The sequence below is a fragment of the Neopelma chrysocephalum genome, unplaced genomic scaffold (genome assembly GCF_003984885.1).
Source record: "Neopelma chrysocephalum unplaced genomic scaffold, ASM398488v2 Primary Assembly neopelma1_26, whole genome shotgun sequence".
In the NCBI taxonomy this organism is placed as follows: Eukaryota; Metazoa; Chordata; class Aves; order Passeriformes; family Pipridae; genus Neopelma; species Neopelma chrysocephalum.
The window spans coordinates 2,986,009-3,003,379 of NW_020897695.1; the positions used below are offsets into that span (position 1 = coordinate 2,986,009).

Consider the following 17,371-nt stretch of genomic DNA (forward strand, 5'->3'; position numbering starts at 1 on the left):
CCAACTCCCAGGGTTGCTGTAATGATCCCCTGTTTCAGGTCCCCCTTGTATTAACTGTTTACTTTTTGTTTAGCATTACTGCAAAATTTTTCACCTGTGATTAGACTTGCTGATTGAAGAACATAGTTCCTCCTTTTTAAAGAACAAAATTACCTACCTCACTTTTCTTACTCCAACAAATTGATTTTTCTCAGCACAAAAAACACATTTACAAGGCAATTTGATCTATCCTGTTAATGGTTTTCTGGCAGATGCATGATAACCTCAATGCTTACAATGCAAATTTTTCCTAGAAATATATACAATCACTAAACATAAGGTGACCTTTTTTTTTAACTACCAAAACAGTAATCAAATGAAACATGTACATACCCATATATGCTGCCCAATGTATAGCTCGTCTGTCTTTCTTGTCAAATGCATTAATATTGGCCCCTCTAGACAACAGTAAGCTGACCATCTAAAATAAAGAAGAGAAATCTTTTATTCATAATGGGAAACTCTGCTTAGAAAAAGAAAATCATAGAAGAAAACAAAAATACATGTGTTTCTAGAGGATTTAAATATGCTGAGTTTTGAATATTTCATAAGCTTGAAAAAACTGGCTGCCACACCCTGGTAGCAATAATGAAGTGACTGTAAGGAACACAAAACTTGATGTCAACAAAACCATTTCTCAGTTTAGTATAGCAAAGCTGTGAAATCTTTCGAATCTTCAGGTTATTACTACGGGATTCACTAAAGCTAATCCCCAAAAGCAAGCCAATTTCCAATGTGTCTCCAATTACCTACATGCAATTAATGGGAATTTCTCAGCAGTCATTTTTCAAAGCTTCAATATTAGGCGAGTTAGAGCTTATTACATGTATTTTCTCCACATTTCAGTGACATCACTTTCCATATGGTCACTATTTACTTAATAGAAAAATATCCTAGTTTTTCTATTTTTAATTTATCCATTACTAGTTTAACTCCACTTATATCAGCAAATTTGCTTCTGTCATAAGAAAAGTGAAATCTGTAATAACCTTCCAAATGATGATGTAACATTTATTTTCCACAACTGCTCTGTACAGAGATGCAAACAAAAGACAAATTCAAATACAAAATAGGAGATGGGTTTTTTTCAGGGGATGAGGGAGACATGATTTTAAACTGAGAAACTAAACATCACAAATGTGAGGGACAGAATGATGAGTGGAAAACAAATTAAGAAAATTAACTTTTACCTCAACGTGTCCACTGAAGGCTGCATGATGCAATGCAGTTCTGCCTGCTCGATCAGACACATTTACATTGCTTAGGAGAGGCACCAAAGCTTCAGCACACTTCACAGCTTTGTTTGCAGCTGCTATGTGTAGTGGTGTCTGCCAGTTTTTATCACGAGCATTGACATCTGCTGAATGCTTTAACAACACCTGAACAGCATCCTGAAAGCATTTACAAAAAAAAAAAAAAGTCCCTTAGTAAAGATCTGAAATGCCAGCCTTGGATTTAAGGACAGTATAGGAATATAACTCTTTACAATTTGTTCATTTATAAACATAATCGCACACTTTAAGATTTGTACTTTAACATAAATCCAAATTTTGGGATGTTCTCATGAACGTGAGTAATATACCCCCTACAGGATTCAACCAAATCAACCATTTCCAGGTCTTTTATCCAATTCCTTATGCCACCTGGCAAATTGTTTTGTCATCACAACTGATTTCCAAAGCTCAATAAACCAACTTAGGACTTCTTCCATTGCCAAGGATAAGTGAAGTACTATGAACTTATAATGAATTTTCATCAATCTGCCAAGCAAAAGTTTTGAACTGTCAAAGTCAAGAAATGGCAAAAAGAACAGATTATTAAACGTACATTTAGAAACCGCAGATAAAACAGAGCATGGTCACAAAAAGTTTCATCATACATTGTTGCAAAACTCCTGAAAAATGTTTTAAAATATTGCACTGAATTCCATCTCTCAAAAAGATTATTCATTTCCTTTTGGTAAAATTACAAGCTGTTAAAAACTGACAAATCACACTGTAATTCTTACAGGAAGATAATCAAATCCTATTAAAATATGTGCACCCAATTGGAACGCATAAAAAATTAAATCTGTTGGCAATATCAACATGATGATGAGTATTGCATTTTACACCAACTGTGTGACCTTTCCACAATTTACTAATTGCTTTTGGTGACTGCCAACTTAGTCACTGAGCACACAAATAATTGATTACCACTTTGAACTTAAAACATGTTACCACAAGTCATTACTAGAAATTTTGAATTACAGTGTGGTACAACAGCTAGGTATTATTCTCAGCTATGAGCATAATGCTAAGTAATCTTGATTCTATTTATGCTATAATAAATTATATTTGAAGTGTTCAAATTTCTTGTGCTGTCAATAAAAAAGAAAATAGGAACAAACACAAAAGTGAACATACTGCATCACAGGCTTGTAATTTAAATGAGAAATGGAATAGCTCTTCTGTGAGAAACTGAAGCAGATTTAATACTTTAAAAAACTAATTATATTTTAAGTCTTGTCTTTTTAAAACCAAATATTAAGAAATACCATAGTCAGAACAAGGAAATTTTAGAACAGCTATTACCCCTTTTGCAGAAGGAAGCACCATAATATTAGTATAAATAATGTATCTCATTTTTAAGCACATATGCAATTAGTGAATTTAATAGAATTAGTGAATCTACTTAGGGCTTCTTTTTTTTTTAAATTTGCAATGTACACCAGGTGCACAAAAATATAAAGGCCTAGAATGTGACTGTCTTGACATGAAGTTGCCTTAACTTGCACAGTTGACAGCCAAATCCATAATTCCAGCAATTTTGTATGTTTCAATGCCCTTGTTTAATTGCAGCTGTCCTTACTTAACAAGTAAATCCAGATGTTTAAAGCCCCAAACCTACATATGTCTGTCAGCTGGAAAACGGTGCCTATATGTATCAACCACATTTATGGGCCCCTATGACTCACTGTGTTTATAAATAGAGAATTCTGATAAGCGCCTATCATTGCCTTTTGGGTAAAGAGTCTGATTGGTGTGTTGGTTGCCTTTGGTTAGCATTTTGTTTAAAATCTTCCACATTTAAAAAAATATGACCACTGCTGCATTTCTTGAAGTTATCATTTAGGCCCAGTTTGTCTGCAGTACTCCTCTCTGCAAGCATTACTGTTGTAAAGAGCTTCTATTGTTCCTCAGCTGTGAAGAATGCAGCATTTAGTGCTTCGGTCAGCTCCCAAAGGAGAAGCCTAAAAATATCTCAAGAACAAATAGCATTTGGGAATAAGGCACCCTTGAAGACTCATTTTCAAACGCTGTTTTGAATATCATGATCTCCATATAACTTAGCTATTAATGCTAGTGACAAAATACTGCCATTTATCCAGGGAATTCAAAAGCAAAAACTGAAAAAAGGCTTGTTTAGATAGTTTGTGGATCAAATACTTCAAGTTCAATGCTTGTCAAAAACAAAATATTCAATTCTATCTTCTCAAACAAAAATTTACTAATGAAAAACCTTTACTTGAGATGTACTGAAATGAGCACCATTTTAACTCAGGATCTCAAAGGAGAGAGTTTTGCATAAACTCTTCCACATAACAAGCTCAGCATTTCTCTGTTTGTTTTGATCTTCTACAGGCATTTAAATTTTTTATTAAGGCAACCACAATAGAGAAACAATAACAAAGTAATTTCTTACATTATTATATTCTCACAACTATGTAACTGGCAGACTTCAAGAAACATGCTACATTTCACTTATAATTTTTAAAGTGATGTTCAATACTATTATTATTAATTAATCACTTTTTTAAAAAAACAAGAGATTTGCAAGCCCTTATAGAACCATTTATTTCTTCGATGCCTGAACAGATAAGCATGTAAAAAAACCAAAGAAATGCAAAGACGATGCTGTAAAAACTATTAAATCTTAATTTATCTCTAATTCCCTCATGCCAAACAATTCTGGTTACGTTAGAAGTAAAGTGAACGTGAGAACACTGTGCACAGAATCCTCTGCTAAGGAAATTGCAGAGAACAAAGCTCAGAACTGTAAATTTATAGTTTTTCCCCTTTCTTCCTGCTCAGGCAAGTGCTATACATATATACATACCCTCAATAGGTTAAATAAACTTAAAAAAATGTTCTGCAATTCCAAACTTTTGGAGTAGTTTCACTTTTTAAAAAACGAACATCAGACAGAAGGTAATTTGAGATGCCTTATTTTAAAACAAAGCAGTCACAAAAAGCAACATACCTCACTACAAGATGCTACAGCTCTGTGTAAAGGAGTCAACCATTTGCTGTCTTTGGCATTAACTCTAGCTCCTGTAACAAAAAATAAAGTAACAGAAATTTAAAATGTATTTATAGGATGACTGAAACATTTTCAAAAACAGAGATAGACCTATTGGAAGTTATTTATTCTAGGCTCACTAATACAGTACGACACAAAAAATGGAAAGGGATCTTTTCTCCAGCTGACGTCCAACACTTTGAGGAAAGTTCTTTTAACACTGTAACCGCAATACTCTTCCACATCAAAGGATACTCATATTTTTACACTTGGTCATCCTCTATATTCTTTTGCATTTCCAAAGCCACATAAAAGGCTGTTGTGTAAGAAAAATTAACTCCTTGCCTTCATTCAGCAACAAAAATGTCATACTTTCACAGCTGAAACTCTCCACTAAAACAGAGAAAGAAGCTATGTTTACACCCCATGCCTCCAGTTTCCTTATGGTTGGCGCGTCTGATGCAAAGGTATAAAGAATGAGGATGATTCTTCTACTGGGACTTTGGGAACGAGGCTTCACCACTCCACCAGGTCACCTAGCCCACCCCAGGATGTCCTGGTCCTCTCTTCATGAGAGAGATATGGCCACACCTCTCTACTTCTAAAAGCATTCTAGAGAAAGAGTCATTCTTGTCCCCAGGAAACAAGGCTGCACAAACATCTGTAAGGGACACAAACCTGGGTTTGGATTTTAATTTTTTTCTTAATAATAAAAGAAAAGAAGAGCTTGGGAACTTTTTTCCCTGAAGGAAAGCAGCTGAATTACATTTTAACTTCCAGTGAGCTCCACCAAACACAAAAACTTAATGATTAAAGTTAATAATTTGATTTCTTACTGATACACACACACATATATATATATATAACCTTGTAGGTTTTTTTATACCTTGAGTAGAAATTTATCAATCCTTATTTCAAAACTTCTGAGATTTTACAGGGATAGCTTAGACAAAATGTTATATTTTTGAAAAAACAGTTTGGAAATATTGTTGGAAAGAATCACCCAGTAATATTAATGCTACATGATCAGAGCTGATTGACTTCTCAGGCTAAATATATCATTGTTATGTCAGAACCAACTGCAGTATTTCCTATGTAGGAACAGAAGAGGATGGAAGGCCAGTCAGACACCAAATGCCAAACAAGTTGCTGGTCAAGACACTCAGCTGAGAGACAGGGTATTTTGCTCTAAGGCCTGCACCAGCAAAGAAGCTGAACGACCTGACCAACAACCCTAGCAGTCTGTACAGAATCACGGTTGCATATAATAACCAAATCAAATATCTGAAGTCAATTCTCTTGAGTTTCTGGTCAATCCATTCCTTTCGGTCTTAAGAACAGAACACAGAAGCTGATGAAGGATCCAAACTCCCAGTTAGATTCTAGGTCTTCCAAGCACTAGACAAAGTCTGAGGTTCTAACTGCTGGCTACAATTTCAGGGATTTCTATCTTTCCTTATCTAAATTTCAGAAGCTTTGGGTGTCATCCTATTTTTCCAAGTGCAAAAGTTTTTGAAAAATAAGATTGATGAATAGGGAAGAAAGTCCAAGTCCATTTGAAGAAAACTCCCACAAAACTAACAAAAGTTTAAGAGACTTCATCATACCAATATCTGCTTTTGTCAAATGTCCTAAGGATCTAGTGGTGTACTTCATCACATCATGTGCCATAACAATGCACTGCATCAAGTTCTGCATGGAACTCAAGCAAAAAAAGAATTCAAGGATTCTAAAAGTCACTAGGAATGTCTTACGATTTTTGGCAGTAAGGGATGAATGAAATCACAAATACAATGAAGTAATGATCAGTGAGAATGTAATTAAAATATCTTGAAAGTATCTGTAATTCTTGATGGTCTTCCAGGTAATTGTTGGCCTCACCTTGTTTTTAGTAGAAGAGACAAAAATAAGAGCCACCTGACTTCACATCTAGCCAACAACCAAGGAATGAAGACTTTCAGTCTGATTTCTATCTCTAATTTTAGGATACAAATGTCTTTAAAGTATTTTAAAAAACTTAAGGGAGTTACTAAGCCATTAATTACCATCCTGATTTTCCTCAGGAAAATGAATTTGCAAGACTTGAGGTCAGGTCAGATGCATCCAGGTAATGAAGCTCAAGATAGGAGAAGCACTGCGCCCATCAGAAGGGAGAAATGCACATTTCCACTCCAAAGTGGCAGTTACTTAAGCTCTAGCTCTAAGTGAAAACGTGCTTAGAGTCCAAGCAGCATTTATGTGTTCAGATAAGGTGTTTATTGACATTTCTGCTACTTTTAACACACAGCTTAAAAATTGCACCAGAAGAGAGAAGGAATAAATGCAAAAAGATACTGTACAACAGGTTTTCCCAGTTGTAAGTTAATCACACTTGCTAAGACTAAAAGAAATTAATATATGAAAGGAAATCAGCATTAGCTGAAGAAATGTCTAAGTAAATTTTAAGTGATATATCTAAAAGTAACACAGTCCTCTCAAAAGAACAAAACACAGCAGTATCTGCTTCCCATCCCATATGTGCTCTTTCACTCAAAGAAACAAGAAAGTCTAGGTCTACCACATCCCATAATTAAAACAGTGTAATATGTTATAGACATTAAAATAAGCTAACTTTTCAAATACAAAAAAAAATTGTAGATTCTCTGACAAACGCAAAAAACAAAGTTGATTTTTGACAACAAATCTAAATCTCTGATGGACTTAAGAAAGACCACCAAGCTTGTTTTTTCCTCCACAAGAAAAACTCTTAAAGAAGTTGCAAAATTGTTATATTGAAAGACAAAGCTTTTAAGCAATAATCAGGATAAATGTACTAGAAAAAAACACACATGTACTATTAATGTGGGAATTGGGAGCTTACATCTCTAGATACATTAAATAAAATATTTTTCAATTAACATAGAGATTTCTTTGCCCTCAAATTTCTCTAAGAAGCCATGCTGCCAAAAATAATTTGAATTTCATAAAAGAGCTTCTCCAAACAGCCTTGCATTCGAGGACATAATCCCCCTCTAGGCTGTTCTTTACTCCCTAGCACATGATTTAGGAAAAATGTTACCGTTACTCCCTCCCCCTTCAGACGCTCATGAAGGGTCATAAAGCTCCCTCAAACCTCTCAGTCCTACCACACAACAGTGAGGGAGTTTACAGCCTTGATTATCTGGGGTAATGCTCTAATCCAGACCATTGCAAACAAATGTTATAAAAATATATTACACCTCTACCAAATAACTTTTGCTTTAAGGTGATTTGTTTCATGGTTTGCTTAAAGACAGTTTGAACACATGTATGTGTATAACTCACTGCACAACACTGCCGATGCAATATTATCTCCACGAAGCCCAACCCGCTGACGTGTTAACCAGGGCATTTCTCACATTTCAAATGCCAGTTATGCAGCAGTTTGCTCTTTCAAAGCACAGTACAGCATATCTCAATCCCTAGTGCGCAAAACGGAAAAAAGCCCCAACCCCAAACAACCCCCCACTTACCACACTGGATCTTCCAGACTTCAGGGGCCTGTCTTAAAAAGTTTATTAAAACTTCTCAAATATTTATTTGTTCACTGTAAAATTTTTTTATATTTCACTTCTTTTAATGCCATAGAGTTTGCAGGAGAAGGATTAGGGGGCTTGCCAGAGAGATCAAGCACAATAATGCAACACAGATACTCAACTTGAACTTAAGAGCCAATCACGTAAATGACCCTTCCCTGAAACTGAACCCTCTAAACAAACCAAATTATTCTTCCACATTGGAGCACTAAACCAAAACATTCAAGATCACTCATCACCAATTTGGCTAGTACAGCCTAGTAAGTTTACACATCTAGGCAAATATAAAAGCAGGATTTTTGCTCTGTAAAAGGTGGGGGTAGGAGGAATTAGAGAGAGAGAAGTAAAATTCAGGGATGAGGGAAGAAAATTATGTAATACATTTCATCTTGCCAAGTTGCATTCACAAGACTGACGATTAGAAAGACATGTTGATTTAATAAATATAGTACAGAAGCTACTGAAAACCTCAGTGATGCTTACTTTTAGCAAGTTTATGTTTCAAGAGGCCCATTTTCCAACTGAATACATACACTGATTTACAGACTGATCATGGAGGTTTTAATTCTATCAATCTGTATCTGACAGTTACATATTTAAATGTGCTGTTAGCCACCAATTCCTGGACGCATGTTTCTGCACTCCGATTGCTACTCCTTGGTGTCCATATCCTTACGTTCAAGTAAGAGCTAGCACCTCAACCACCCCCTGGAGAGACAGGCAAGGAATGACTGGGCAGGAAATGCTGCAAGGAGCAACTACACACCTCCTCCTTCACCCATCAAGTGCCATACAACTACCTAGCCATGTCTCTCACTTCACCTCTGTGTTTCTCTCCTAAGAACTTTTTCTGTGACTCTCCTCCCGAGCTCCTTCGCACCAGAACTCTTCCTATTTGTAAATGTCCTCAGAAGACTAATGAATGCAGTAGCTGCATTACCTACACGCCACTAGTTGGAAATAGATCCAGAAAAGAAATACAACAGAATTGACATGACATTTTCATCTTTGCTCACAGTACTGACTTAAGTACTGAATTGCCTTCCACTGTTCTGTTTGCAGTCTGTATTTTTAGACTTCCAAGAATGGTATTTTCCTTTGTTATTGTACAAGATGTGCTAGGACTGAACAATATCATAATATAAGCAAAGAAAGCAAAAGTGCTTTCATTCAATTATGCAATACAGACACACAGTATTTGAAGCTCTGAAATGTTTATTTAGGAGTAAAACATGTAAATAAGATCTTCAGAGTGCATTTAAGAAAGTAACAAGCTTTGTCTTAACAACTAGTATACTGAAATAACCCTAGGAATTATCTTGGCAGAAATTAGGAAAATCTCAGGTATAAATCACCGAGAGTAACCAACAGTCCAACTGTAATTAGATGTTATTTAATTATTTTTCCTAACAGCCAATAATAGCTTCAGAAGTTTTTCCTTTTAAATGATCCACTATTTTATCTAGAGACAATGACCTTGGAAGCACTTAAGCTGGCAAGTAGAAATTCTCAGACTACACTGAGGAATAAACAGATAGAGAAGAATACTATTCCTTAGATAGAAAAATATGTGAACAGTCAGGAGGAGATACAGAAGAAGTTTTTAAAGTAAAAGAAGATTTGAGATATGAATTGGAACAATCAGTAATAGAAATTGAGGGTAATTTCCTATTGAAAACTTGGACGCTTGCAAAATAATTGCTGCAAAAATAATGAATAAGACCTTATTGAGAAAAAGCTGTTTGCTATTTATAGGCTAAATGCACAGTAGGGGATCTAGAACAGTGAAAAAAAATCTGCGAGGAACAGGACTGGAATCTTTTGACCAGTCACAATGATGTTTCTTCAACAACAGTTTTTCTTTTTATTGTTTAAGAAACAAACAAACAAAATTGCCCCAAAACAATCCTGCAAAAACAAAAAACACATGAAGATACACAAAAGAGAGGAAAATCACAATCAAGTCAGAGCCATCCTTTCGGGACTTTATTGATTTTCAATATAGGAAGGTAATTTTCTTTCCGAACAGTTTCTGCCACATCTTCTCAGCCACCACCTCCTCGAGCTTCAGAGAGCAACAGGAGGTCCTCTGACTCCCCGAGCTACTGAATGCTTCTAACCTTTTCCTAACTCAGCTTAATTTTCTCTCTTAAAGAGCATCAGAGCTACTTTCTTCACAGCAACTGACTGTTACTGCTACCAGGGGGAAGTTAGGACAGCTCGAAAAAGAAAATGTCAGACAATATCGCCATCAAAAGAAGAGGAAGTGGCTGAAAGATACAGCCAGCATAAAAGGAGCCCCTGTGAAATGCCTTCTGCGTGTGGGTACATCTGCAATCCAAACAAAGGGAGCTTCATGCAGCTGGGATTCTGCAGCAATAGCCTTCCAACAGCTGAGCTGTGTGACTGTCATTGCATGGATTTTTAATACTCGCATAGCTTCAGAATTAAAAAACCACAGGTACAGTTCCGTAACAATGGAGGGCCTTTACTATCTTCCAAAATCTGTTATTACTATAATGATAGTTTTCCAGTATCAGGAAGATTCTTACATTTTCCAGCTGGCCCAGAGGAAACAAAAACTTGTGGGCTGCCAAACCTTAATGAGATTGAGTTTGGCCACACTCATGTAACACTGAGCTTCATGCAGAGAAAATTTTGGGTTAAACAAACACAAATGTGTTGTGTTAGTATTGAAGTATCAAAGCAATATAGTAACTAAATCTATTCAAAAGAAAACAACCAACAATTCAAATGTTAATTTTTATGAATTACGCTGATTTCAGTGAAAGCAATAATAGTTTGCATGGTATTTTAAAGAACACAAATGGAAAAAGTTAGTAATCACAAGAACACTTATGTGATCACATTAATCTGTTCTGCTTCTCACATGTCACTTCCCAGCAGAGTAGACTCTGATGGCATTAAACATTGTAGGACAAACAGAGAGAAGTTCATATGCAGGACCTAAAAAGGGTTTGATTTTTTTAGTCCCCACTTCTTGGAAAGAACAAAAAGTTGGACGTTCAGTTAATTAAAACTTAATTATTATATTTTTCTAATTGTCAGTGGTTTGCCATCATTTAAACAATTAAAGTCATCACAATTATGCAAAGCAGACAGATGTATTTGTGCACCGGGATGCAGAGCTGGACATAGGTCATAAAAATACAATTGTGATGAGTATTACAACTCTTCCCAGAGTAATACAAAAAAGAAAATGCTTCTCAAATTATAATTCTCAAGTGACTAAAATACAAACTTCTGTTCCATCCTTCTGGGTGCTATAAATGACGATTTTCATGCCTCTTTTTTATTTACTGGTCACCTCCCTACCTAACAAACTTAGGAATGTTAATTGCTTATCAAGCTACAATCTAACAGTGAGAGATGATTTGAACATTTAGACTTCCACAGACCACAGTGGTATGACTATCTGTTGGTAAGACATTCACATCCTCAGGGGACAAGTTATTAGTGTTCATGAAACACTGTCCCAAAATAAAAAACAAAAGGCAATCTAAATGTCCAGCCCCAAACTGGAGTCACTGAAACAATCTCTTTGATGTTTGGAGCCTGTAGCCAAACCATCACCTTCAGAGCCCTTGCCCCGGGTGAAAGACTACAACAGAAGAGGTCAGAAACCTTACGGTTTGGTGGGAAAATATCTCAAGAATTCAAAGACTAACTAAGAATGCTCCTAAGACTGAAACCTTACTCCACAAAAGTCTGCAAAAAGGCTACATCAGTTATATCTTCAGTACGTGCAATATGGGTTGCTTACCTCTGTAGCAAAGTAATATAAACACATTGTGACAGTAACATGTGATCCAAAATACACACTTGAAAGCAACATGAATTCCCTGGAGCAGGATGCAAAAGACATTCCAATCAAATTAAAAAACTATATGTAGGTAAGATGATAACACTTTAAGAAGAGAGAATAATGAGAAAGAATCAGGTAAGAGCCACAGAGTAGTGGAAAGATTAATACTGACTTCAGTAATTTTGAGGTTCAGTTTGAAGAAAGAATAAAAACAAAGCAAACAGTCTTTGTAGGATAGCTTGCCTGCACAGCAGGAAAACTGTAAAGTGGTTCCTAGTAACATTACAGCAAAGCTATGTTAGAGGACATTACAAGTTGTAAAGACAAGCTCTCACAAGGGGAGAAATGCTAGGATGAAAGTAGCCTCCACTTAATCCAATCCCTGGTGCACATATGTTGCAATGGGTCAATTAAAGTCACAATTTTTACATGCAAATTTACTGTACAGAGGAGATGGTTGTTCAGAAATGTTATGTATTCAACAAACTATCTTCCTCATTGTTCAAAAAGAGATCTTGCAACACAGCAAGTGTTCTTCAAACCTTGCTGTGGTAACACATGTTCTTTATTTGCTCTGTAATGCTGATCTATTATGACAAAATGTAACATTATACATCTGTCTCAAAGGAGAGATTTGATTTCCAGCTGAAACACAACAGATGAATTTTCCCTATCTTTATGAAATGGAGAGGATAAATACACTTAACCTCTGTTCCCTGTCTTCCAATTAAGAGAGTTAAAAGACAAATCCTAGCTTGTGCATTTTGAGACACCTAGACCTGATTTCTCAGAGAAGAATCTAGTTAGCACTTCTGATACAGCTGAGTGCTCACACTTCACCAACCACAAAGATTTCAAATCCAGCATTCAGAATGAAGAAGACTAAATTAGTGACTACTTTTTAGAGCCTAGTTTAAGAAGCTTGCCTAAAACCACTGCTTGCAAGCAGGTAATACATAGATTCATATTTGAGTATAACACAGCCTTTGAAACTAAACAGCCTGAACACCAGACACCACTTTCATCCTGCAACTAATGCCCCTCTTCATTCACTTGCAAATGTGTCAACAACTCATACCTACCCGTGCATCCCTCACAACACCACCCTGGTTCACTCCCAGCACAGCCTCTCCCTGTGCCTTTCAGGAGGGTGCGCCTCTACAGCAGGGCACAACGTGTTACTGAAGTCCATAGCGCAGTGCATGAGTGCAGCAAGGTTAGACTGACACTGCCTATACAATACACAGCTTTCAAAGCTTTTGATTTGCAACTTTCTAATGCATTGTTTTGCTGTAAGCAAATCTTGATTTTCATTAAATAAGTGCTATCTGAGATGTATCAATGCCTCCCAGTCTTCCTGAACAATCTGCAGACACTACAGCACCCCACAATCTTGGCTCCATGCAACTGCTCAACTTTGGACTATTCGTACAGCCCTAATTCTTAGTGCTTCACTTCCCTTCTTTGTTCTCCATTTTTCCTTACGCTTAACCCTAGGCTATGTGCCCAAATAGCATGACTAACCTTTCTTCCCCCACTGCCATCCCCCAATCAGGATCTTATTTCATTCCCATCTGAACTAGAATCTCGCTCCTTTCCATAAGCTCTTTGCCTGAGAGAGGGCTATTTTCTTCAATCACAGTTCTGGTAAATGGACTCTGTTCACCCAAACCAGAAAGAAAATTCACCCTCAGAAGTAGCTGACTGCAACTTTACAAAGTTTATAACATTGTTAGTTGTTGAAAGGGGTCACTGTACATTTTCAATGGTCACCAGAACTTGTTTTTCTTCTTGATAGGGAAAACCATCACCTTTCAGATTTTAAAACCTTTCACCTTTTCAAAAGTCATCTTTTCTGGACAAATTGTTACTATAAAGTATTTCCATAACAGAGATATATAAATACAAATAATGTGATATTAATTAATTATATGTATAGATATATAAAGAGAGTACAAGTAATATATATAACAAAAAATATTAAAACTTGCTTAAATTATAACAAATTAAATTATGCCTGGCAATTTCAACCGAAAGTCTGGAAGCGAACTCCTACAATTTTAAGTGACACTTCCTTAAACCCAAATTTGTTATTAAAGGTTGATGGGTGGGTGGTGGTGGAAATAGTCAGCTTTGCACAGGTAAGGCATGCAATTAGGCAGACTGAAGATTAAAGTAGTTCTATGGGACTGCTACAAGTTTTAATCTTTCTATGTAATCTTGAAGCTCCATATCAAGAATTCTGCCTCAAGCTACCTGATAGGTAGGTTTGTCCAAGATCAAAGAATCAATTCAGTACTTCAGTCATGAAGTTCTGCTTCAGGTTTTTAGTTTAGTTTCTTGGTTTCCTAAGTTGTTTAAAAAAGACAAAAAAACCCCAAAACCAAGGTATACTGTTTTACAGGACTTGCAGTTTGTCTTAGTAGAAATAAATAGGGAAAAAAAATATGAGATTTTTAACACTTGCAGCTGATTCTAATTGTATTCTGTGCATTTAAGTCAACAGGCGAAGATACTTAAAATGATACAACCAACTCTGGATGCCATCTTCTATGTTCAAATTTGATTGTTTTTGTGAAGGTCATTTCAGAACCAAAAGCAATGATGCTAACACCTATCTATAAAACATACACTATAAATTCTTTAAACTAGAGTTAAACTATTGAAAGCTGATCAAGCTACAAATAAAAATAGCTATAACTGAGAAAGCTTTCTACAAAGAAATATTTTAAAGCAGAACTGTACAGTATTATAAACACTCATAAGTCTGGAACCCAAAATTTCAGTACAAACATCTTTACTTTCTAGTACATTAAATATCTGAATAAAAGCTACACAGACTGAGATGTACATAAATACTCCTTTGGATGTGAATAGAGTCATTTTTTTTCCATTAACAGGAACAGAACATACCAGATAAAATAAGTAGTTCAATAATTTCTGCATCTCCCAGATAGGCAGCAGCATGTAAAGGGGTCCTTTTTTCATTATCCTGTGGCAAGAGGGGGGAAAAAAGGTTTTATTTAAAATAAAAAAATATGTTTCAGCATTTTGTATGTTATAAAAAACACCGCATAAAAGTGCATCTTCCAAATATTGTACATTTCATATTTTAAAAAATATAATTACTCTAAAGACATTAGTCACATTTACTAAGACAAGCATGCTTCTCCCTAACGAGCTCTTAACACCTGCATAGTCAACTACTGTTTGTCTGACACACACATATTGGCAGATGCTCATCACACCTTCAGATTAACCCATCAGTTATAAATCACCATTCATTTGTCTCCAGAGGCAGGAACTTGAGTCTCTCCTACACTGGTAAAATGGTGTGTCATGTCATATGCAACAATTAGTGAGAAACATTTTCTTTGCAAAGTTTAAAGATAGTTTAGAAAGTTATTATTTTAATAGAAAATAGAAAAAAGGCTGGTGTGCATAGGGGCAAAAATATTGAAACCCGATTTCAACTGTTTTGTTTACTGTAAATAAGCAAAGAGAAGGTAGAGATGCAATTTATTTTGCAAAAAACACCCTGGAGGATGCAAGTAACACCCAGCACTCTTAATTAGTTCAGGTTGATCTAACGTCCTTTTGAAGGTACAAGGATCTTACTTAGACATACACAATAAATACTGATGATGATTCTCTTTTGAAAGATTATTACAAAATATTTCTCAACTCTTTCAGGATCAGTGCCATTTCCCCTGCACCAGTTTATAGCTTAATCAGAAAAATAAGATCACATCACAGAGAGTGATAAAAATGAACAAGAACCAACCAGTTTGCTCTCTGAGGGAAGGCTGCTGAGAAATCAGAAAAGAGACATAATCAGTCAGCATTTGGGTTCTAGCCTAAGCTCTACTTAGATGTCTAGATCTGTTCCATAGAGTTTCAACGGGCAAGGGATCAAGATTATATGCAGCAAGAAACTTTAAGTCACACAACATTGATATTAATTCAACTATTGTGTCCCGACTATCACAAAATTAATACACATTTGTAATCGACATTTTATTTTGAAAAGTATTCCTCTCCCTTACTAAAATAACCTTATTCAGTGAATCCCTACTTGACAGCTAGCACCATACAAGAATAAAATTAAAGTACATGGCAGGAGAGATCTGACAGCAAAACTGGAGCTGAGACCCAAGAAGTTCTTCTAAAATATAAAAGACAACTTCAAAACTTAGAACATTCAACCCACCCCCTCCAAGAAAACATCATCACACACACAACCCCTTGCCCCAAAACAACCTAGTCCTTCTGTTAGTCCCTGCTCAGAAAAAGTCGAAGCTACACAGTTCACCATCTTATCCATGTTTCCTAAAAGAATTTTTTGAATTACACACAAGTCATTCCAAATTGAGCAATGCAAACCTGACACTGATGCACCCTAAGGAATCAATACTACCTACTTACCACTAACACCACATAATGCCTCACCAACTTCTTGCCATTATGTCTCAACTGCAGATTACACATCTAGGATAAAAAGAGGCAGCCCCCTGGCACCAAGGACTTGCTATCTATGCAAAAAAAAAGAAAAAAAAAAAGGAAAAAAAAAAGGAAAAAAAAAAACCTGGAAGCACAAGGAAAAAAGAAAACCAATACATATATTAAACTTGCTTTCTCAGCTCCAAGACCAGCCAGTAATGAAAATCAGTTTTCATTCCTCCAGTACGCAGAAGCAGAGATATTATAGGTAGCAAATATTGGAGCCTTTTAGATAATGTTAAAGATCCTATGAACTGCAGATTAAGGAGCATAGAAAAATGAGTATTACAGTATACTGTCTGCAATTCCATCACAGAATTGGAGAAAGGTGGGCCATGAGTACATTCTTCTCTAGACACAGCATTTACACAGGAACATGAACAAAAACTACACTCCCCCTCTAAAGGGTAAAACATGGTTAAAATTTTCATCACACTTGTGTTGTTGGTTTCTTTGTTTTGGGTTTTTTCAGTTTTCAACATCTCAGTGACAGAAGTAATACAAGTAACTAATGAGTTGGAATGAATTGGAAATCTTCCAATAAAACACTGGACAGAAGGGAGTTGTTTGTCTAGAAATACACTAATCACTAAGCCCGAAATATATTTTCCTGAAACATTCAGGATCCAAATTTCAGATAAATTTCAGATATGCTTCTCCAAAAAATCCAACCTCTATTAACAAAAACCATTGAGCATCCTGAAACCACCAAGATGCAAACAAGAAAGCAGCTTAAACACAAGCAACATTTCCACTCCAACACTTCTGTTTCCAAGCTGTGAGTTTCTAGTCATGCAAATATTTCAGTTCTGTTGCTCTTAAGCTGACAACTTGAAAAGACTCAAAGCCCAACTCCCAGTTCTGCAGCAGGGAGTACAAACTGGAAGCTTACGTATGCAGGAAGTTGGTGGAGATGCCCCTACTCTCTGCAGTGCTGGGATGCTCAGGACTTGTCATCTTCTGGGTCACCTCCAGAGTTTGGTATTTCAACAATCTCAAGCCCCAGGGTATCTAACGACCACAAATATTCCACATGCTGAGGGTGCTTTGACAGAAGCCTTGACCTTTCTTTTCCCTCTACTTTCACAGCTCACATTTTTTTGATGCTTCCAAACAATTTTTTTTAATTTAAGTTCTCTGTGTGAAAGTTTTAGGTTTAGTATTTAAAAAC

At 36.0% G+C, this 17,371-nt stretch overlaps 1 protein-coding gene across 3 annotated transcripts in view; it reads right to left on the reverse strand.

Annotated features, from left to right (window-relative positions):
• ANKRD28 (ankyrin repeat domain 28) overlaps positions 1–17,371 on the reverse strand; it is a 122,466-nt gene that overhangs the window by 40,847 nt on the left and 64,248 nt on the right. For all 3 annotated transcript variants that reach the window (XM_027675321.1, XM_027675320.1, XM_027675322.1), the window contains exons 3-6: positions 14,614–14,692; positions 4,282–4,352; positions 1,230–1,430; positions 373–460 (exon numbers count right to left, since the gene is read on the reverse strand). In XM_027675321.1, the coding sequence (XP_027531122.1) occupies positions 373–460; positions 1,230–1,430; positions 4,282–4,352; positions 14,614–14,692 (439 nt within the window). The remainder of the gene's footprint in view (positions 1–372; positions 461–1,229; positions 1,431–4,281; positions 4,353–14,613; positions 14,693–17,371) is intronic.